Here is a 22,712-nt window from a genome sequence, read left to right on the forward strand (position 1 = left end):
TTTTAACTATTTTAAATGGAAAGGAATATAAACAAGGTAAAGTGTCCTCTTGTCTTGTAGGAAATATTATGCTTTTACCTATGTTTACCTTATACCCTGATGTTCTGCAACCCCAAATTCTTTAAATGAGTTAAAAATAAAACAAGCAAGACACCACAGAGTTGAAAATAGAAACATAAAAGTCAATAAAAGTCAATAAAATTAATGCCATGGATAAAAATAAGAGACAGTAAACAATATTTTACAACCAAGACTAGAGACTAGTTAAACACACATCTTAAATTAGCTTTCAAAGCACCTGAGAATAAATTATTTCCAGAACAAATTATTAAAAACACTACTGGGAGAAAAAATGTAGAATAATTACAGGACAGTAAATTAATACAACTGACCAAAGCAAAGTAAAATTATGAACAAATGTGTTACTGGCCCAGGACATTCTTGCAAAAGAGACTGATTATGACATTAGATTCAACTCATTGTCATGGTGCACACAACAAAATAATCATTCATGCAGCCAGAGACCGGCGCTACCGTTAGGCAGTGTGGTTTAAGTGTTTTGCTAAGGACCCAAAGCAGCCCAGGGACCAGGGCTTGAACCAGCAACCCTCCAGCTGCAAGGCGAACGCCTACCCACTGCGCCACTGACTGAAAGGTCACCCAAAAAGTATTTTTGGAGTAAATTATCAGAAAACATAAAACATTCAGGATAAAAGTGTTTGTATTAAACATTATTATTATTTTTATTTAGTTTTTTATTTTTTAGCGCATGAAAATAAAAATAAAATTGTTGTGTACTGTCACTGTAAAAATAAATTTAAACTCAATTTAATTTAATTATGTGACACATACTGTAAGATACACTGAAAATGTATTGCTGATGTATGGAGGAACAAAGGTCTGCACTATGAGCACCCAGGCTTTACTATAAAAGGTCTGTCTACCAGTTAAATAGGATGCGAACTATCACAGTGTGTCAACTACTACAGTTTGCTGTGTACACTCTGTGACATAAAATAATCTCAGTGCTGTAACTGAGTGAGCGAATTACGTAATATATTTTTAGAACATAATCCATCTGTTCATTTTGTGCAAGTTGTTGTTAAATGTTAGTTGTTATTTTTATTTAAACATAAAAAAACTAACAGAACATTAATTGTAGTAACAAATGCCTTAAGTGCATTATTTTCTAATGCATAGTAAAAATGTGCTCCACGTGTGCTTTCTGCTACAAACATTCTGATTTTAAGTACCGTTTCATTGTTGCCATATAGCTACGTACTATCAGTCATATGTAGATACAACCAGGCTCTGCCATTGTTTGGGTCTGAATGTCAGCCAGTGGTGTTGGACACTGAACTGCAAGTAAAGAAAAGTTTTGTCAGATTTTGAAATATTTTGATTTTCAAGTCCTTTCATCAACAAGATACTTCTTATTGTGTTTGGTTTGATTTTGATTATTTGGATCTTTACTCAGTTTAATTGAATTATATTATTATTGTAGCCTACAATGTTGTAGAATGGATTTTGAGCAATATTAACCATTAAAGCCCAAACAATAGTATAGATTTCTCTGAATAAGTGTAATATATAACTACAACCAGGACACTGACGTTCCCTTGAGGTCTCCTATCCATATGTGACGCACTTGAGGTGGTTTTTGAAGAAGTGAAGCTGCAGTTTGAATTCAGTGTCACCCTTTCCAGGATATCTGAACTTGGTATACTGACTATTCCTGGCTGCTGGTTGATGGCCAATGGATACATCACCACATGTGGCAACCAGTAAAAAGCCCAGGCCATCCATAAAGAACTCTAGAGTTAAAAAAAAAAAAACAATTATCCATTAAAATGAAAATAAAAACTGGAATAGTTTGATCTTTTTGTCACCTGTAAACCAAACTTTGTTGAGGTCTGGACCTACCTGAATGTGCTGCCCGCTGTAGCTTAGGGTCAAATCCCACCCTCTGGACAGCATTTGTACGAGCCAGGAAGAAGTTGACCACTCCACTGGCCAGAAAGCACTGTGGGTAACCGGGAACTGAATGGAATTTCTCACGAGACTTCCTGTATAGGCAGCCACCCTCTGTTTCTTCTCCTTCTTCATAGATAAGAGAGAAATAAAACTGTTTCCCATTTACTGACCCACCAACCTAACAAGAAGAGAGAAACCAAAGAATGGGTAATAAAACTGCTATCATTGTGAACCTGCATCTTGCCCACTAAATCCTGGAATAGGGTCTAGTTGTCATAAATGCTAAACAAATACTATAAGCCTGATGTTATTTATTTATTAAATCAAAACCAAGTCTGCATCTTAAACTAGTCTATGGGGTAGTCGACTTTTTGTACTGTGGCCAATTTTATAAAATGGTCTTTACTAAGCTTTATCCTAACTATTCAGTTGGTGTCACTTTTGCTTGGTGGTGGTGCACCCTTTGAATAATATGTAAATAAGTCTGAGACCAGTACTGCAGTATACAGTACTGCAGTATACAGTATACAAATAGATAATAGGTTGTCCAACAAAAACTGCAAGTCTGCTATATAGAAGCTGCAAAGATCGTTACCTGATTTATGCCCAGTCTTATCAAAAGGACTTGAGCCTAGATGGTGCAGTGAGTGTATTAGGTAAGACTTAGAATGCAAACTTATGACTGATGTAGCTAAAGAAAAAAAATCTGATGAAATCATGGATTTAATCTGGTGTAGCAGCAACCTGGATCACATCAATCATGTAAATGATCAACAGATGGGAGAAAAAAAAAAACTTGAATCTGTTAACAGAAACAACTATGCATGTATGGGTTCATTGATATATTTCATTGTTATATTCAAAATACTGAACACAATCTGAACCATGAAATATGAGCTATTTCATTCTCACCACATCCAGTTCAGGGACCGCCTCCATCACCTCCACAAGCTTCTCTATCTTTGTCTTCTCAGTAAACACAAAGTCATCATCGACCCACAACAAGTATTTGGTGGTTACCTGAGAAACAGCCAAATTTCTGCCTGCAAACCAGCCCTGAGGAAGGAAACATCATTTACAGTTCACTCTTTTACTGTCTGTTGCAATGGTCCTTAAACCCTCTGAGGTCTAAGTCATTCATTATTTCTAGGCTGGACTATTGTAATTTATCAATATCATTTTGTTCTAAAAGTTCCCTAAAAACACTAAAACAAGAGTACTCAGGGATGAGAACGAGAGATCATATACTGCTCAAACTTTTTCACAGGAAAACATTTTAATCAGAGTCAGGTACATGAAACTTCTGGGATATTGATCTGAGACAACCTGCAACCAAATTAAGGTTAGCTTCAGGTGATGAGTGATTTCATTTCAGATTCTAAGAAAGAGAAAATAATGCATAGAATTCTATAGAAATGTATGAGGCAAAAAAAGTTTTGAACGCTTCATTAAATAATTTTACGCATTTAAGGCAAGTGTTCTTTTGACTAACAGTGGAACACTAGAGTGCCTGCATTCATAAAACACGTCCCTGTATTTATTTTTTGTGTGCACATTTACCTCTGATTGGTTGATCTCACTATTTTCTCATTTAAATAACACAAGTTTGGCTGATCTTTTAATTTACATTACATTCAAAGTATATCTATAACCTTGCTGGCTTGATTGACATTTTATTTGATAAATCTTTCAAGAATTATACTGCTATGTCCAAGAAGTCTGATAAAACTCTAAAGTTTTAAATGTCTACATATACCTGTGCTGGAGGCATGATGTAATGTTGGATGTTTTCTCCAGTAATGTGCTCCGGTTCAGAGCTGTCATCTGCAATAATGATTTTTATGTTGCTATAGAATTTCCGAATGCTGTCCACCAACAGCTGCAGTTGTTTGTAGCGTAGGAAGGTCTTTGTGGTGATGGTGACTTGAGTGCTGATGTCTGACAGATAGAAGCAAATATTTCAAAAAAATAAGATGGATGGTATGCTACAGTGTAGTGTGAGTTTTCTGCATCATATAACAGCAAGTCACAGGAGAAAATACACCATGTGAGGTAGCTGCAAGGCTGTATGCTTAGAGACAAATTAGGGAGAAAAAACACACCATGAAAAAGGAATGAAATTAAAATGTGTTTCAGTAATCCCTCACTTATTGCGGGTGTTACGTTCCAGGACCACCCGCGATAAGTTAAAATCCGCGAAGTAGGGACGCTATATTTATTTTAATACTTATACATTATTTTAGTAGTTATACACTATTTTAAGTTTTTATAAACCCTCCCCACACACTTATACACCAAATATATACATTATTGTACAACACGTACTATACATGTGAAGAACGAGTACGGCAAAACCCCGCAAAACAGCAAAAATACCGCAATAAATATTTTACACTAATAGTGATTGAAACCCACGAAACAGCAAGTCTGCGAAAGGTGAACCGCGGAGTAGCGAGGGATTACTGTACTTTGATATTTTGGGCCAGGGTCTTCCTCTGCCTTTTTTTTACACTACAGGCTTTTACTGTTCTTATTGGTCATTTGTTGTTTATACAACATGCTTCATTCACCCATTCACACAAGCACTCTTTCTACAGCTAAGTGCTTTCTAGCTAACATTCACACACATTCATACTCCTATGGTTGCACCAGAAAGCAACTCAGGGTTCAGTAACTTTGGCATGCAGACTGGAGCAGCCACCAACCTTCCAATTAGTAGGTGACCTGCTCCTGAGCTGCATCCACCACGGGAGTTAGGAGAACATGTGAGAGGCTTCAGAGTTTCTTAAGCACGGGAGTAGGTAATGACTTAAGTGAATCCCTAAATGACAGTTTAAAAATAGTAAGAACTTGGCCTTTGCACAATAACGACTTCACACACACACACACACTGATGTTCTTAGGGTGTTGTTCTCACTGCATTACCATAATGATAGGTGTCCTTGCAAACCCATTGTGTAATGCCAACACTGCATTTGGTAAGTTGCAAACTTACCAACTCGTGATGCAACAGCATTGCCCTATGTTCACAAGGTCACATAGAGACTTTCTGGCAAGGTTGCACTAATGTTATAGAACAACATAAGTATGATATATTTTACTAATGGAAATATGATGTCAAAGTTAAGGTGTTTCCCACAGCTGAACAGCATTCTGCTTATTCAGCATTAAGCTTATTCAGCTGTGGCTAAAAGAGCAGAATGAGTTTTCAATCTTACGCAAACGCTTTAGGCCTAGACCTAGCATTCCCTGGAGAGATTGTACAGCTCTCCAGGAAGAGCTGATGTGCTTTGGAAGCACCCAGCCTAAGGAATTACATTCTTTGCTAATCAAGGAGGAACTGGAAACCATTGGTAGGGTAGCGAACTCAACCATCTCCAAATAAAATTTAATTCAGATGACAGCTATGGTGACCAGCAAAATTTTCCTCTGGAATAATTCTGTTTGTGTAATTTCCTTGTTTTGAGGTATTCAGTACTGCTTTACAATGCACAAGTGATTAAAATTCCTCTGTTAATGATATATAAGCTCTGAAAGACAGATAAGCAAAGAGTACAAACAAAATAATGATAATAAAAGAATTTAAAGCAGACTTAGCACCAGACCCAGCAGTGCAGAGCTCAATCATTGAAAAAAATGGGTCCATTCACGGAACAGAGAGGCAGCTGACTTGAGTTTTAACTCCTGGTGAAGAGTTCACTCCTACCTGTCCCCATGTCATAGAGGACTGGTATATGAGGCTGCTTGATGGCAATAGGAAACACAGCTTCATGGTTTTCAAACCGGAAGGTTGCTAAAAACAGAAAAAAATAAAATTAATGTACTTGTTCCTTTTTATTGTACTTAATGTACAATAAAAAAGAAACTCTTCCGAGACAAAACCTTTCACTGTGACCTAAATTCACTTGTTCTCTCACTTCACTTTGAAGATTACATACAAAACATAGTGAAACACACTGCTTACACCACTGAAAATGCACATGCACAACGTACTTAATTTCTCATCTAAAAGTGAGAATTTCCAGCTTGTGTCACATTTCTCTGATGCATACCGAGATCTCCAGTGTTGATATGGTAGACCGTGCTAGTATAGGACAATTGGGCCAGCAGGTCATTGAGCAGGTCCAGGCTCCTGGACGTGATAGTTAGTTCCTTCTCACCAGAACCTGTGAATCACAATTTTACAGCATGTTGTTGCAGAGTCTTCCTGATTGTGAAGGCCATAACACAAGATTCATAGAATTTTGATCAAATCCATCAAATCATGCAGTAACCCCTCATACCTTATTCATGAACGTGCTGCCATTATAGAAATGTTCTACCATAGACTAAAGGTGGTGATTGAGAGCATATTTGCATTACTTTGCAGTGAGCCATCCTACTAAGGTGACATATCAGACCCAAATCCAGCCAGCAAAAATAATCTCCACCCTACAACAGAGCCACTGCTTTTTAACCTTTTTTAGTATAGGGATTAAAGTTTCAATTTGCCACAAATTTATATATAAACTGCTGACAAACTGTTGCCAGTGGACTCTTACCTTTGACTACAGCCTCTGCTGGTGGAATCTCTGTGGTCAGGATTCCTTTAGAGACACTTAAGACCACCTAGAATGGAAACATCCAAATAATCTAAAAAGTACTGAGTATTCATATATATGCAATCATCTGAAAAATTAGTGACAGCAAACCGTGGATATAAAAATACTGGATACATACAATCACAGGAAAATTTAATTATCCTATATTCTTGTGGTAAAGGACTTTGTTTTATTATTTGCAAATTGTTCTTTTCCATTCCAAAATCAGTGTTCTCGAAGAAATGCTACTGCAGTGCTTTATGTATGCAGTTAGTAAAATGCTGAAGACAGCAGCTTAGGGGTCATCCACATGGGAACTGACTAGCTTTGATATGATGGTCAGAGACCAAAAAAAGTTAACAGCACGTGACTTCAACCAACAACAGACAAAAAAACAAACAAAAAAAAAACCACTGGTGACACCAAGTGAGTGGGTCATGAGTTAGTTTCCTCAACTTCTGAAGCAAACAATTGAAGTGTCTATCAGTAACGGCCAAGGCACCGTTGATTGACCTATGACAGATTGGTAGACACCTGGGCCGGAGGCTGGAATGTCCACTAGTACCAATCCGCTGGGAACAAAGCAATGCACGATGAGCAAATGCTTCCTGTGTGGATGCCCCTTTACAATTCGGCTCAAAAAGGTTAAAAGCTTGTTCACACCTGTAATACCAGGGCTATTTAATGTTTTGAAACCTAGGATGGATTATTATTATGCACACCAAGCTGTTTTCAGAAAATAATGTCAATATATTATTTAAGAAATGGCATTGATTAAATAATCTTTTAGAAAATTACACAATTACTGTGAATTACTTTTTTTTATTTTTATTCTTCTTATTTATATGTGTGTGTATATAAGGTTGCAGGTACAAAATACATTTCACTGTGCATTGTACTGTGTATAACTGTGCATGTGACAAATAAACACTATCTTATCTTATCTTATCTTATCAATATAAATAATCAATGATAAAATTCATGTACTGACAGGCTTTCAAAATCAATCTCATCTTCAGGAAGGCATCCAGGACATGAAAATTATGCTTACGGTGACATTTCTGTCTTTAACTCAAGGTCAACACTAAGATGGCTGCTGTACAATGATTTTTGTTTCTTTTTTTTTCAAGTATGTGCCATTGCATTTGCAACGGACAAAGAACTATTCATGTAAAATGAACAATAAAAATTTAGTGTCCTTGTTTCCATAAATCTCTACAACAAGAGTGTTGAAATTGAAGTTAAAGTTTCACCAGGTAGAAATAATACAGCAGCAGCCTTGAGGTTTATTGTCTTTCATGACAATCATATTGATCTACCTTTGGAAGTAGTTAGGAGCCATCTTGTACCTCTACTATTCTATCAGTTAGACCTGGGTGAAAGTGGCCTATCAAGCATCTGTTTTATGCCACCAACCTTGTAGCTGCTTCTTTTTCCTGCATGTAACCGTAAACCTGAAATTAAAATGACCACACTGTCATACTGTTCTGTTATAGAAATAAATATATTTATCACTAGTTAGATTGACAGGCAAATGATCAAGGAAGTGACTGAACTCATGAAAATCTATATCCAGCTTCCTGTCTGTGACCATGGTGGCTCTACTCTGAAATTTTCCTTGATAATATATATGTCATATTGCAATGCATTATTTGCTGTTGCCTTTTTTTTTATTATTATTATTCATTACAGTGTTCAAATCTTTGGTAACTATGGGTGTATTTCCCTGAAAATCTGTTTTTCACTGCAACTTTTCAGACTCAGATGAACCCAAAATTCAGCAAATTTCATTTTTATTTGCTAGTAAAATGTAAAAACTGTAAAAATGACAAAATGCTCTCTGAGGCATATAAATTGACCTTTACAGACCTGGTATGACAGAGGAGGCCAAAGGTTGTACTGTGTAACCCTGGATTGGATACTGCAGAGGTGAGTTAGGCAAAGCAAACAGCAGCCTGGATAGTGCAGAAGTTGTCCTGTTAAAGACATGAGTTGTGGGTTGATTGTACAATCATATATCATCCTTCTGACTACTCAAATATGATGAATACACCTGGGCCAACACATAGGTGTCAGTTAATGTGAAGCAAAAATGCTCAAAAGTAACTGGACTGTGTCTGACATTGTTAGAAAAATATAGTTACTGTGCTAATTATAATTATAATGCTTTCATGAATTGTTGTGTAAGTTGTTATATGAACAGAGACGTGTCTATGTAAAGAGGAAATGTTTGTATGACTTCTCAGGTGTTTTGTCCTAATCTCAGAATCAGCAGGACTGTGAACTATTGAACCTGTTGGAGACAGGGGCTAGTGAGCTCCAAACAACCTTTAAATTGTTCCCGTCTCCATGGCCTTTCCAGAGATGGGAATTTCAGAGACATAAACATCACATTCCAGTCCCGCGGGAAGTCATGGAGCCTATTTCCTGTCTTTAACTGGCTCTCAGGCTTGGCAGTTTATTGTATGCATTCTATTTGTATTAATAGTGACTTGCTGGGATGGCCCAGTGTGCATTTTCTAATGCCTGAGCTGAGAGCAAGTAAGTTATCTTTGATACAGCAATATGTGCGTATGGGCAGATTCTGAATCACAAAGCCTGGTTTACAACCATCATCCATCATGTGGCTGAAGTTTTGGGTTTTGTCATGTCAGCTAACACACAGACCGTCAAACTGCATTGTAGTATACCCCAAAGTCTAAAGAATGCTGAACAGACGCTTTTCTCCTACTTGATTTAGAACAAAACTACATAAGAAAGTAATTATATCATGCTTATAGTGCTTTTAAATATGTATCACGAGTTAGAGTATTTAGCTGGAATGAAATATGTCATTGAAAAGTAAATTTAAAATGTGACATTATGTTTCATGGTACAGTTTATCAAGATACTACTTTGTTATGTTAAAAAGATGTACTGCATCTCTGGAGCTTGAAAAAGGTGACAGGACTTCTTTTTGTTTCTTGAAGACGTTTCACCTCTCATCCAAAAGGCTTCTTCAGTTCTCAAACCAAAAGGTGGAGACATTTAAATCCCAGTGGGTGTAGTCCCCTGAAGGTGGTTGTGACCCAATATTGTTCGTGTGCATAATCACAAAGGATGATGATGTTGTTCCACTTTTTATTCTTACTGCTTTCCATAGCATTTGTTCAGCTCCAGGTCCACTGAATGTGGACCTTTGATGTGGTTTCACTTTTCACTTGCATACCCACAATTGAGGCAGTGGAGATAGATAGATAGATAGATGCTTTATTGATCCCAAAGGAAATTAGGGCATCCAGCAGCATAATATACACAATAATTAGAATACAAACAATGAAGGTATAAATTATACAAACTATACAAACAATACAGAGAAAAGAGACAAAGAAACAATGAAAAAAATAAAGAAATAGAGAAACTGCGGAAAGCCTCCCACACGACAAAGCAGTTTCTACAGACAAAAGCATTAATGTGCCATCTGCCCCCCAGTGTCACCCATTGTAGCCAACCTTTACATGAAGGAAGTTTACCAGAAGCCCACAAACACAGACCAATACCTACTCTTTGAGGCCACCCACTGGAACACAAACTTGGAGGTATCAGGACCCTGCAACACCGGGCAGAAAGCGTTCCTTCTATGGCACACATGTAAAGAAAGCCCTAAAAACATGTGGTTATCCCAACTGGGCTTTCATCAAATCAGCCAAGATGCACAGGAAAGAAGGTCAAACTAGGGAGAGTAAGAATGACAATCAGAAAAATATTGTCATCCTTTATGTGGCAGGCTTGTCAGAGAAACTCATGTCAAGCATGACATCCCAGTATACTTCCAACCTAGTCACACTTTAAGGCAATGTAGTGTATGCTGTCCAGTGCAGTGAAGAGTGCTCGGACCTCTACATTGGAGAAACCAAACAGCCACTTCACAAATGAATGGCACATCATAGAAGAGCCATCTTGACAGGACAAGACTCAGCTGTACATCTGTATCTGAAGGTCAAAGGTCACTCTTTTGAGGATGCCAGTATTCACATTTTGGACAGGGAAGACAGATGGTTTAAAAGAGGAGTAAAAGAAGTCATCTATGTCTACTGTGAACAACCATCATTGAACCGATGAGGTGGATTGCGTCACCAACGTTCCTCTGTCTATAATGCTGTCCTGAGCTCCCTCCCCAGGGGCCTCAACCCCGATTCAAACATTTGTTCAGGTGATCTCAACAGCTCACTTGATAGAATGGGGCAAAGTGCCAAATTAGTTTCACCCAAAACCACTATCTGTAATGACCCACACCTCCTTTCACACCCTGGTGCATGTGATTATGCACACGAACAACAGAGAGTTGCAACCACCTCCAAGGGACTACGCCCACTCGGGTTTGAATACCTGGGTCTCTCCACCTTTTGGTTTGAGAACTGAAAAAGCCTTTCAGATGAGAGGTGAAACATCTTCAAGAAAAAAAATAAGTCCAGTTGCCCTTTTTTCAAGCTCCAGAGACTATTATGACCTGGATGACTGAGAACCTGCACAGATAATGTACTGCATCATTTTTACCTTGTTGTTAGCAATCTGAAAATTTTGCTAAAATAGCATTGAAAACATTAAACAGTTTAGTGAAAAATCCATCAATCCATAAATCCATTATCTACCTAGATTTGTAGTGCTGGAACTCCTTAGCTCGACGTTGAACCAACTCCTCATACTGGTCCTTGGGGAGGTGATCTTTAAGAAAGTGTGAGCCATTAGAACAAGTGCATGGACCAGGTAAGGGAAGGTATCTAGGCACAGGTGACCTGGAAGGGTAAAAGAGTAGGTGTAAAATTGGTGTTTTGAAAGGTCATCACTCAGTTCTCTATCACAACTTCAATTATACAGCTACAGTAATTGCAGGGATTATTAATATTATATCTAATCTATTTTGCAGGTGTACTTGAATGGGCTGTTAAAAGGAAGCTTAATTACAAACAAATTGCATCATGTAACTAAATTACATTCCAAGGTAATGGTAGAGACAGCCTTTCATTGTTTTCAACATTTTTAAGGTTTTCATGAAAGCATGTCATATTCTACAGTCTGATGGCAATTTGAGGGGGATCACAAAATCAGTTTGTTTTAGAGTTTGGCAAGGGGATCAAATAGTTATTCCATTCAATGATATGCAAATAAATTAATTAACTTCTATGTAATATGTTATTTTTTAGAGTTTGGGTTACATTCTGCCCTGCTCCACTGAAATAAACCTACTCTGAAAATTAGAGACTGTTTACTTTGTTTGAACATTTAGAACCCATTTTAAATGCAGCACAACAGTTTGTAATGAGAGAAATGCAGTCTGAAATCTGTGTACTGCCTGCCCTACAGTCGGAGTATGTATGGAAATAACAGTATCATCAGCATAAAGATGTATTTTTGCTGGAATAAACTTGTTCAAGTATTCATAAAAATAAAATAGGTCACATAATGGAACCCTGCAGGGCATGTTTAATTAGTTCAAGAATGTAGAAGATAATTTTGAAATTGCTTAACAGTCTTAGGGCCAAAACCTGGATTAATATTTCTCTGCAGCAATTCACACCTTAGAAGGATCCACAAATATGGTGGTACAATGCTGTTTTCTGTCCAGTACACCTATGAGAGCACTTATCACAGCTGCGGCAGCAGTAATGGTACTGTGCGCAGTTCTAAAAGTAGAATTAGTTAATATATCAATATATCTACCAGATAAAAACTGTTCCTGGATTTATATCCCTGAACATGTATTTCCCCATCTTTGGGGTTACATGAACATGTTTTTTCATCAGCCTAGGGTCATTACTATTAATTCCAACAATGTTTTACAGTACTCAGATTACGGTTTTCTGTAGAACAGAAAAAACAGAAAACGCATCAATGTACTAGATTCAGTAATTATATTACAGTTACACACAGAAACAATTAATATAATCTTTCTTTGGTATTACTTTTAACTTCATCTGTGTTTTATTTGTTGTTTTAGTTAGGTTTAGACAGCAAAAAATCTTGGTTGGGTAACCTATCATGATTTGTCACATTTTCAAAGATCCATTTTCCTGGTTGGATGCCTGGCATGTCCTCTCTAAGGAATCTTGAGAATAAATGTAGCAGAGGCACAACAGATATTGCACAATGAAAAATATTTGTTTCAAAGTTGTGCTATCTACATTGAAAAAATGTGAATGTGGTTCATCTAAACAAATGGTTAGATTGCTTTTTTTTTGTGACTATTTTGATTTTTGCCATGAGATCAAGATACACGAGATACACGCTTGGAGACATCTATTTCATAATTTCAAGCAGAAACCAGGAAGGACAATTTAGTGGAACTACTGAAGCTGCTAAAGTGCATGCCTAAGACAGATGAAGAGCACACCGTATCTACATGCACACATGCTCATAGGTTGGGTTTTACCTTAGTTTTGGTGTAGTGGTAACCTCATTGCGTAGAATATAATAAGATGCCGACATGATGATCACACACACAATGGCAGCCGCCGGAAGTGTCAGTCTGTCAAATAAAGACATCTGTAGACACACACACACAATTATTTTAGATTCATAAAATCTAAAACAATCTGAAATAAGTTAACCAAGATGGCCATTGGGAGTTGGATGAACCAGTGTTGTGTCTACACATAACTGATGTCCCCGGTGGCTCCATCTCCCGACGTTGTTGTTTGCCTCCTGATGTTTTTCCAGTTTGTGCAGTAACCTGTGCTGCCTCTTGAGTTAAAGAGGGTGCATTTATGCCAAAGGATCTAGAGTTGCCGGTTATGCTCCGGGCAGACCAGTTCGGTACTTCTAAAGATGCATTAATAGCTGAACAGGGGGAGGATGCAACCTTGTCTGACCTTTTTGCCAAGGTTGTGCCTGAGTCAGTGGTGAGAGATAGTGCTTTTTGTTATTTTCTGCAAGATGGGGTCTTAGTCAGGAAATGGGTTCCACATAATGACCTATGTTTGGGAGATCCAGTATTTCAAGTTGTAGTGTCATCGGTGTGGTGAAGTAAGGTGTTACAGACCGCACATGGTGATGGAGTGGGCCATATGAGTGTTCATAAAACTTATGATTGCATACTTAAGTATTATTCTGGCCACCTTTAAAGCGAGATGTGAGTTAGTTTGTAAGGTCTTGTCATATGTGTCAGCTCAACAGCAAGCCGAACCATGTATTAAAGCCAGCGCTTTCATACCCGATACCAGCTACTGGGCAGTCATTTGATTATTATTGATTGTGTTGTACCATTACCACGGTCAAAAGCATAGCTATCTGTTGACTATAGTGTGCCAGGCAACTCGATACCCTGCTGCTTTACTGCTTCACACTATTACTTCGAAACCAGTTTATAAAGCATTGACTCAGTTCACTTCTACATTTTGTATTCCAAAAATCATTCAGTCAGATCAGGGTTCTAATTTTACCATCCACTTGTTTTCTCAGATTCTTTAACAGCTTAAGGTAAAACACAATGTGTCTACTGCATTCCATGCCCAAAGACAAGGAGCTTTGGAATGTTTTCATCAAATATTAAAATCCTTGCTTCGTGCATATTGTACGGAACTTCGGGCAGATTGGGAGGAAGGGTTACCCTGGCTGTAACTGGCTGCTCGTGAAGTAGTGCAGGAAAGCACAGGTTTTAGACCAAATGACTTGGTTTGGGCCACTGGCAGTGTTGCAAGATGGTTGTTTGTCTGAGGAATTACCTTAAAACCTTTTTGACTATGTAAATGGATTTTGGCTGAAGTTATATAGAGCTGGTGAACTGGCTAGGGACAAACTGGAATTGTCTAAAAGGAAAATGAATCGGAGCTATGACAGACGGACGGAGCTGCGTGAGTTTAGTGATCGGGTCCTTGCTCTTTTGCCACTTGTGACTTCACCTTTTCAGGTGAAGTATTGTGGTCCTTTTATGGTGTTGCAAAGAATTTGAGGCAGTTAAGGCTCTCTTGTGTTCAGCTCCTGTGTTGAAGGCACCGTGTTTTGGTCAATCCTTCAAATTACAAGTAGATGCCAATCAGGTAGGGCCAGGGGCTGTATTATTGCAGGACAATGATGAGGGAGTTGAGTGTCCAGTCAGTTTTTTCTCCTGGAAATTAAAGTATCAGCAAAACTATTCGGTCATAGAAAAGGAGGCATTAGCTCTCATGTGGGCTTTACAGCACTTTGACATCTATGTCGGCTCTGGTTTGACTCCCCTGATGGTCTTTACGGACCATAACCCGCTTACATTTTTAAAGTCTTTGCAGAATCCCAACCAACGCCTTATGCACTGGCCTTTGTTTTTACAACCTTACAACCTGGACATTAGGCACATTAGTGGTAAAAATAATGCGACTGCTTTGTCCTGTGATCCTTTGAATTTTTTTTTTTTTTTATTCTTTGCTCTCCTCTTCCGGCTGCATGCTCCTCCTGTTGAGCTGCTCCCCAGGTACCAGGGCTGTTACGATGGAGGGATGCATAGTTGGCCAGAGGATGCATCTTTAGGGAGCTGGGATTGGTCTCCATTTTGGATTCTGGGAGCCTTTGGAATTGGTTTTATTCCGGCCAAAGCTGTGGGATGAGGGTGGGACCCTCATTTTAAGGGCGGAGGTGTCACGGCCCCTCCCCTGACCTGCAGGGGCGGTGCCTCCTGCAGGCAGAGGTGGGCCTTGAGTAATTGGAGCCACCTGGGCTCAGTAATTAAAGCAGGGCTCAACTAAAAATTCTCCCCTCTCTGCTCCTCCAGGTAAAACCAGTTTGTCTTTTATTTTAGTTTGGTTTTGGGTTGAGGTATTCACCCAGATTCACACATAGACGTCCACTCATGCATTGCACACACTAAACATACTGATATATCCACATCTCATATCTGCAGAGGTGGCAAAAGTACTGACATTCTGTACTTAAGTAGAAGTACAAGTACTTATGTTAAAAAATACTTTAGTAAAAGTCGAAGTACTGGTTCAACTTCTCTACTTAAGTAAAAGTAAAAAAGTACAGGCTCTGAAATGTACTCAAAGTAAGAAAGTAAAAGTAGTTCTTTGGAGGATGTTTCTACCTGCTATTTTTGTGTAAAACTAACCGAACCTCATTATATATTATTGTAATAATATAAAATAATATTACATGAGAATACAAACGTTATTCCAATCTAAATTTTAATCCTAATGAATGCACTCAGCTTGAATCTGTTATGTAGGACACAAACTGTGAAAGTGAATTTAAGCACAGCTCTGTTCTCTGTGTCCTCCATAGTAGAGGGTGACTGTGCCTCCACCTAAACACAAACATGAGGATACTCAGGGGTTACAGTGGGATTCAGAAGGTGGAGGAACCCTAAGATCAGCTGTAGTGGCTCTGCATGGGGAGAAGAATCACAGCTTTCTATTGTGAGCTGCAGTAAATGATGTTGGTGTGCAGGCTGTGATCAGCTGACCTGCTGCTGCTGCTGCTCTGAGGTTTACTGCTCTGTGTGGATGAACTGAACTCACAAAGATGTAACCCAGTATTTCACAGCTCTCTGAGCTGATCTCCATCCCCTACACTGACAGCATACAGGCTGTAGAAATGTTGGATTCAGTGAATGAATCTCAGCATCAGCAGCTTTGATTCAAACTCATCTCTGCTGCACTGATGTAACCTGTAACTCTGACCATGAACACAGTCTCTGTGCACCAACACAGAGCTTTACTGTAAATACAGTACAACAAGCTAACCTAAACTGCAGTATTTTCATAGAATCTTTGAATTACACAACGTCAGCATACTTCAGTTTGTTTTCAGTCCTTACCTTTAATTCTAACCTCTCTTCTTCCTCTCCTGTCCTCTTTCTCCATCTCTGAGTGAACTTCTCTCTCTTTGCTCTCCCTGAAATACAGCAGCTCTTCTTTTAGCTAGCTGTGTAACAAACTGCAGACACTTTGTGTGTTTGCTGATATTTGTTGAGCATTTAGAAACGTTGCATTTACCTGCCACACGTTACTCCCTTCGTGCTCGCTCCTCTTCAGTAGCGCTAGCTAAGCTGTTTATGTGCCGCAGCGCAACTTACGGACTGTGCCCGCTGTGACCCCTGATTATAGCGCTATAAATGATACATTAATTATATGGGTTTGCGTATTTAATCCCTTTGTACGAGATAAGCCCCGATGATGGAGGATACGCCAGTACGATTGTCTCTTATGTGTTATTATTCCTCCGTTTAGGCTCAGATCGTTTGATGTTTGACGGCGCACTGACCGGAAATGCAAGCTTCTCTCTGACGTGTTAAAAAGTAACGAGTCTGTTTGAAAATGTAAGAAGTAGAAAGTACAGATACTTGTGTAAAAATGTAGGGAGTAAAAGTAAAAAGTAGTCAGAAAAATAAATACTTAAGTAAAGTACAGATACCTGAAAAATCTACTTAAGTACAGTAACGAAGTATTTGTACTTCGTTACTTCCCACCTCTGCATATCTGTTATCTTTTTTTGGGTTTGGGGTATACTTCTCAATGAAAACTATTTTGATTGGCCTATACCTTTGCCTCCTCTCATTTTTTGTTTTGGGTCATGAGCCAGCCTGTGACACTAACAACTTAGCAAAGAAAACATTTAAAAATGTTATGCAGTATGTCCCTAAAAAACTCATCAAGTATTTAAACCCTTAGTTTGCCTTAGGTCTTTATGACGTCATACTGTTTGTTCTTCATGTGATCTTGTCGCCATTTGGAGTTTTGGACTTCACTTTCTGCTATTTGGAAGTTGGACTGTTTACTGTTGTTTACTGTTTACTTGCTGCCTGCATTTTCAGTTTCATCAATAAAGGTTAGTTTTTCACATTTCACAACATGCAGCAGCTGATCAGCGACCGAGTTCCTGCTCCCAGCTGAATATGTCTATTTTTCTTTTGAACTAAAATAAAAAATTAAATCTATACATGCCACATGAGTTTTTAAGAAGGAAATGTTTTAAATTAACTACTAATTGATTGTATTTTTTTAAAAACTGCATTTGCTTTTTCATTTTATCTTCCTGCCTTAAATTATTTTTTGACTCAGTGAGTATTAGAATGGTTTTTTTTTTTTTTTCTTTTTTTGGCATAATTGTTTCTATAATTAGGTTGTCCGCTATTTACGAAGTGTTTTATCAAAACAAACATTTCCCACATCAGTCCATGATTAGCTTAATGTTAAAGTATCAAAGTAAAAGCGAGACTGGCTGCACTGGAAAGGATACGCTAAGAAAACAAATAAAAGTTGCTGTATGATGAAGACATTGATGCTGAGTGATCCTCACATTCCCCAGACCTGAACCTAATTGAGAACCTCCGGGATGTTATTCATAAACAGCCAAAAGGCCCCACAGACTGTCCAGTCTGTGTCGTTGCCTTGACCCCAGCCTGGGAGGAGGATGCTGTCTCAGGAGCACACCCAGACATTGTCAGGAGAACATGCAGGGACATGGAAGTCATGTAGACTAAATCACATTATGACACAACTTGGATCAGCCAGTGAGTTCCTTTGTTAACGTTGGGTGTTGCCTCAAAGGGTTGTGCAATTTTGTGAACACATTTTAACCTTCGTTCATGAAGAGCTGAAGTTTTTATTTTTGTGTGTGTGCAGTGTTTATCAGGCATATTCTACTGTTAAATGCACAGGCTAAGAGAACAGCATTTCACTGTTTGGCAGTACAGAAAGCTGAAGACATCATTTAGAATGTTAATATATACAAAGATTTTCTGTGTTATAATAAAAAACAAACATTAATAAACCTGTTTTTTTTTTTTTTTTAAACAGCCAGTAGTATTGTTTTCTGAGGGGGAAAAAAGTTTACAATCAAATGTTAAGGACTGTACAACTGAAATAAACTTTTAAAGAATTTTTAGTATATTAAAACAAAGTGAAATAGTGTTTGAAAAAGTCAGTCCATTGCAGGACGGACATAGCAAGGCTGACAACCATTCATGCTCACATTTGCTTTTTAAAAAGTGAGGACATTTTTCAAGTTCATTTTCAAAACAATAGAATGATACTTTCCTTTGAACAAGGGCAGAATTAAAAAGGAATTACAAATAGCACCAAGGTGTCTGGGACCCAGTTTAGAAATCACTGAGAATTCATTAGAATATAAGAAAAATACTTTTTTAAAATTCAGATTCTTTCTCTTACGCAAACATGAGGAAAAGCAATGCACTCTGAAAAACTTTAGTATTACAGTAAAAAAAAATATTTTTTTTTCTAGTTTTTCCACATATACTGGGATATTGGAAGAATGCTATGAGAACAATCATATTTCTACAGTAACAGCAATACTACAGACAGTTTTTCTTACCGTTTCCACCTTCTTAAGTTTCACTGTCTGCCGTTCACACAGCAATAATCACTGGAGCCACTGAAATCCTGTAAAACCCATCAGAGGCATCACCCTGCATTAGTGGTTGTGTACAGCAGAGCAGGCTGTCTTTTTTTCCTCCAGTAACCACAAACTAGGCCAAACCACTGGCTAGAACAAACTAGTGACTCTATACTGGACTGTCATTGGGCAAGAGAGAAAACATTGTTTACCTGGAGTGTATAGGCCACTCATTTTACAGAGTGTATAAGCTCATCGACATGGTAGAAACTCAGTTTTCTCCCAAACCAATTTCCCAGAGTAGTTTTCAGGTCCTTAAGCACAGGATACACTACAACTATTGCAAATATCTGCAACAGTGCAGATCAAGAGCTACGAGGACTGCTGGAGCCGCCCCCAGCCACCATAACAACAGTTTTCCTTACTTTTGTCAGGGAGACACTATTGTCTGCTCACACCCAACACCAGAGTGAATGAGGTGGAGTTTCTGCCCTCAGAATACAAAATTAGACTGCAACCATCCCCGCCCTCCCCTTCTTACTACTCTGCTGTTCACTCTTCTGGTTCTGTAATGATTTTATGAAAAAGACATTTGAAAAGTCTTAATGAGATTTAAAGGAACTTCTGAGCGCTCTGCTCCGTTATTTGCAGTCAGTGTTTAGACTAAGTAGATATTGTAGTTACTGGTGTGACGTGTACTTGAATTTTAAACCTTGTAGAGCCTTGTGTGATTGATGATCAGACAATGGGTCTTTAAAGCTGCAGTGCTGATATTTACTGTAGCAATTGTAGAATCACTGGGGGGCTAAATTATTATGTGAGGTAGTGTTTATGATACTTCTGTACCATACATGTACATTAATTTTGTATATATACATACAGTACCGTTCAAACTTTTGACTGGTACTGTATGTATATATACAAAAAACTTTCTCTGTGTTAACCCTAACAGACCACTAAAGTCAAGGTCAGTAGCAGCTTATTGTTTATGAGGTCATTTTGTAATAAATTTCCCTTTGCCTCTGCAATTATGACTGAATTAATTATAAGGAGCCCTCAGACTCAATTTCTATCATGGATTCAAGCTCATTCCAGTTAAAAACATTACTGTAAGTCTTAGTGAATGGAGGAGAACATGGGTTTGCACTAATGCAATGACACTGGCTTTTACACACACCCACTTTTTTACTTTAAGAATGGGTCTTTCTAAAGAAAGGGCCCTGCAAAAAAAAAAAAAAAACAAAGAAAAAAAGATGTGTAAGTGGGTGGGCTAAAAGAAATGGAGGAAGACAACGCTGATGATAAATCAGAGGTAGAGGCTAAGTCACAAAGTTCAATCATCTGCATACACATCCACAGAACTGTAACTAATGCATCCATCCATTTTCTTACCTAATTTAGGGCTGCAGGGGTGCTGGAGCCTATTTCAGCTGTCATGGGGTGAGAGGCAGTGTGCACCCTGGAAGGACATACTGTCACGTCCTGGGCCGTTTGCCCAGCGTTTTGTGTTTAGTTTATTTCCTGAGCTTCTCCTCCCAGTATGTTTGTCTTGTGTTTCCTAGTGTTGTGATATGTCTGCGTCTCTGTCCTGAGTCTGTGCCTGTTCCCCGTGTTTAGTCAGTATGTTCCTTGGTTTGTCACTTCCTGTTTATTTTGACAGTCTGGTTTTCCTGTGCTTTGTGTTCAGCTTTGCTTCCCCTGTGTAATTAGTTTCATTTGCCTCACCTGTTGTTCCCTGCTGTTTCCTCTTGCCCTGATTACCCAGTGTGTATTTAAGCCCTCAGTTTTGTTTTGTTCTCTGTTGCGTCGTTGACGTTGTGTGTCCGTGTGTTCCTGTATTCCTGTGTTCTTGTGTTCCTGTGTTCCCTGTGTCTGCCCGTCGTCTCCCTTCCACGGTTTTTGTATTTGTTTTTTCCCCGTTGAAATAAATCCCTTTTATGTTACGCTGACTTCTGGAGTCCTTCGTGTCAGCCATTCCTCGTCCATTTCCTCCCCGGCCATGACAGAACGACGCAACCAAACTAAAGACCCTGCAAGCTCCGGCTGCTACAACGGCACTCGCCTGGCGCTGGGGGGACCAGCTTTTTTGAACGGTCCCCGGCGACGCCGCTCACCGCCCCCGCCTAAACCGCAGGTCTGCCGCGTGGGCGGACTGTTTTTGGCGCCGGCCGCTCCCTCACCTGTCACTCCGCTTGCTGGTCCCTCCTTTTCTCAGCAGTCGCCGCGGCCACGGAGGACGAGATACCGGAGGAAGCGGAGAGACGTTTTCCTGGAGCCGGCGCCCGGAATGACTCCAGAGGAGTCATTTTTCCGATTCCTGGGTCACAGGGGTCCTTGGCCTCCCACCACTTCCGCGTCACCACTGCCTGCTGCTGACGGAGGAAGACCAAGCTCCCGGCAGCATCAGAGAGAATCGCCGCGGGAGCAGAAAGAGCAACTTCAGCCCGTCATGTACTCTGCTGCTTCCTCCCTCTCAGAGGAGAGCAGGGAAATTCTGATCCGAAGAGTGGACCGATTATGCTTGGACTTGTTATCTGACCCGTGTAAGGAGGAACAGGAAGCCATCACCACCAGGCTTCAAGACCTGATTGCCAGTTTCCCTTGGCTGTTGGACTCCTTGCACGGGTTAGTGAAAGACTTTGTAATCACCACCCTTCACCTACAGCCAGCACCACAGACCACTGCTGCAGCCTCTCAGCCACTCCTGTCAGTTCCCTTAGCTTCTTCCCAGTGTTCCCAGTCAGCTGTAGCTCCAGCTCCCCCTCAGTCGCAGTGTTCCCAGTCAGCTGTAGCTCCAGCTCCCCCTCAGTCGCAGTGTTCCCAGTCAGCTGTAGCTCCAGCTCCCCCTCAGTCGCAGTGTTCCCAGTCAGCTGTAGCTCCAGCTCCCCCTCAGTCGCAGTGTTCCCAGTCAGCTGTAGCTCCAGCTCCCCCTCAGTCGCAGTCCCAGACCCCTCAGTTAGCTCCAGCTCCCTCTGCTCACCCTGCTCCAGCTCCCTTAGCTCCAGCTTCCCCTGCACCCGTACCTGTTCCGCGGGTGGGGGCAGCCACGGACGGGCTGACCTCTGCACCCGTACCTGTTCCGCGGGTGGGGGCAGCCACGGACGGGCTGACCTCTGCACCCGTACCTGTTCCGCGGGTGGGGGCAGCCAGGTCCAAGCCTTCGCATCGGTCTTCTGTGTTAGCTGCAGCAGCAGGGTCTCAGTCAGCTCTAGCTCCAGTCGCTCTCTCTCGCCTTCAGTCAGCTCTAGCTCCAGTCGCTCTCTCTCGCCTTCAGTCAGCTCTAGCTCCAGTCGCTCTCCCTCGGTTCCCCGTGTCAGCTGTTTTAGTGCCCTCTCAGTCAGCTCCCTCTCAGGCCCCAGTGTCAGCTAGCTCTCACCTCTCTGTTTCCACGCAGCCAGATCTCCCTAGCCCTCAGGCTGCTCCCACGCAGCCAGCAGCGCTGTCTCGCACTCAGTCTGCTCCAGCCCCTGTAGCTCTCCCTCGCACTCAGTCTGCTCCAGCCCCTGTAGCTCTCCCTCGCACTCAGGCTGCTCCAGCCCCTGTAGCTCTCCCTCGCACTCAGTCTGCTCCAGCCCCTGTAGCTCTCCCTCGCACTCAGTCTGCCCCAGCCCCTGTCGCTCTCCCTCGCACTCAGTCTGCCCCAGCCCCTGTCGCTCTCCCTCGCACTCAGTCTGCCCCAGCCCCTGTCGCTCCCCCTAGCACTCAGTCAGCCCCAGCCCCTGTCGCTCCCTGTCCACTCCACTCTCAGTCAGTTCCAGTAGCTCTTCCTCGGTCCCCAGTGTCAGCTAGTTCCCGGCCTGCTTCCACGCAGCCAGTCGTCTCCCGGCCTGCTTCCACGCAGCCAGTCGTCTCCCG

General features: G+C 40.4%; 1 protein-coding gene across 1 annotated transcript; it reads right to left on the minus strand.

The window, feature by feature from the left end:
- Nucleotides 1–1,629: 1,629 nt before the first annotated feature.
- Nucleotides 1,630–15,056, minus strand: LOC115784283 (beta-1,4 N-acetylgalactosaminyltransferase 2-like). Its single transcript, XM_030735442.1, has 12 exons — nt 14,984–15,056; nt 12,964–13,126; nt 11,186–11,329; nt 8,424–8,530; nt 7,971–8,008; nt 6,516–6,582; nt 6,027–6,140; nt 5,681–5,767; nt 3,731–3,912; nt 2,887–3,030; nt 1,924–2,152; nt 1,630–1,814 (listed from the first exon to the last, which is right to left on the minus strand). The coding sequence occupies exons 1-12, from the start codon at nt 15,054–15,056 to the stop codon at nt 1,630–1,632; spliced, it is 1,533 nt and encodes a 510-aa protein (XP_030591302.1).
- Between the last annotated feature and the right edge of the window lie 7,656 nt (nt 15,057–22,712).

Source organism: Archocentrus centrarchus, chromosome 8, assembly GCF_007364275.1.
Source record: "Archocentrus centrarchus isolate MPI-CPG fArcCen1 chromosome 8, fArcCen1, whole genome shotgun sequence".
In the NCBI taxonomy this organism is placed as follows: domain Eukaryota; kingdom Metazoa; phylum Chordata; class Actinopteri; order Cichliformes; family Cichlidae; genus Archocentrus; species Archocentrus centrarchus.

What these genes read in the sequence shown, in the direction of transcription:
- LOC115784283 (XM_030735442.1), bottom strand. Translation starts at nt 15,056, where the DNA reads ATGGAGACCAATCCCAGCTCCCTAAAGATGCATCCTCTGGCCAACTAT. An exon ending in CCTCTATGACATGGGGACAG is followed by an intron (nt 3,913 to 5,680) that starts GTAGGAGTGAAC and finishes TCTATCTGTCAG; the next exon opens with ACATCAGCACTCAAGTCACC. An exon ending in CGGTCCCTGAACTGGATGTG is followed by an intron (nt 2,153 to 2,886) that starts GTGAGAATGAAA and finishes TCTTCTTGTTAG; the next exon opens with GTTGGTGGGTCAGTAAATGG.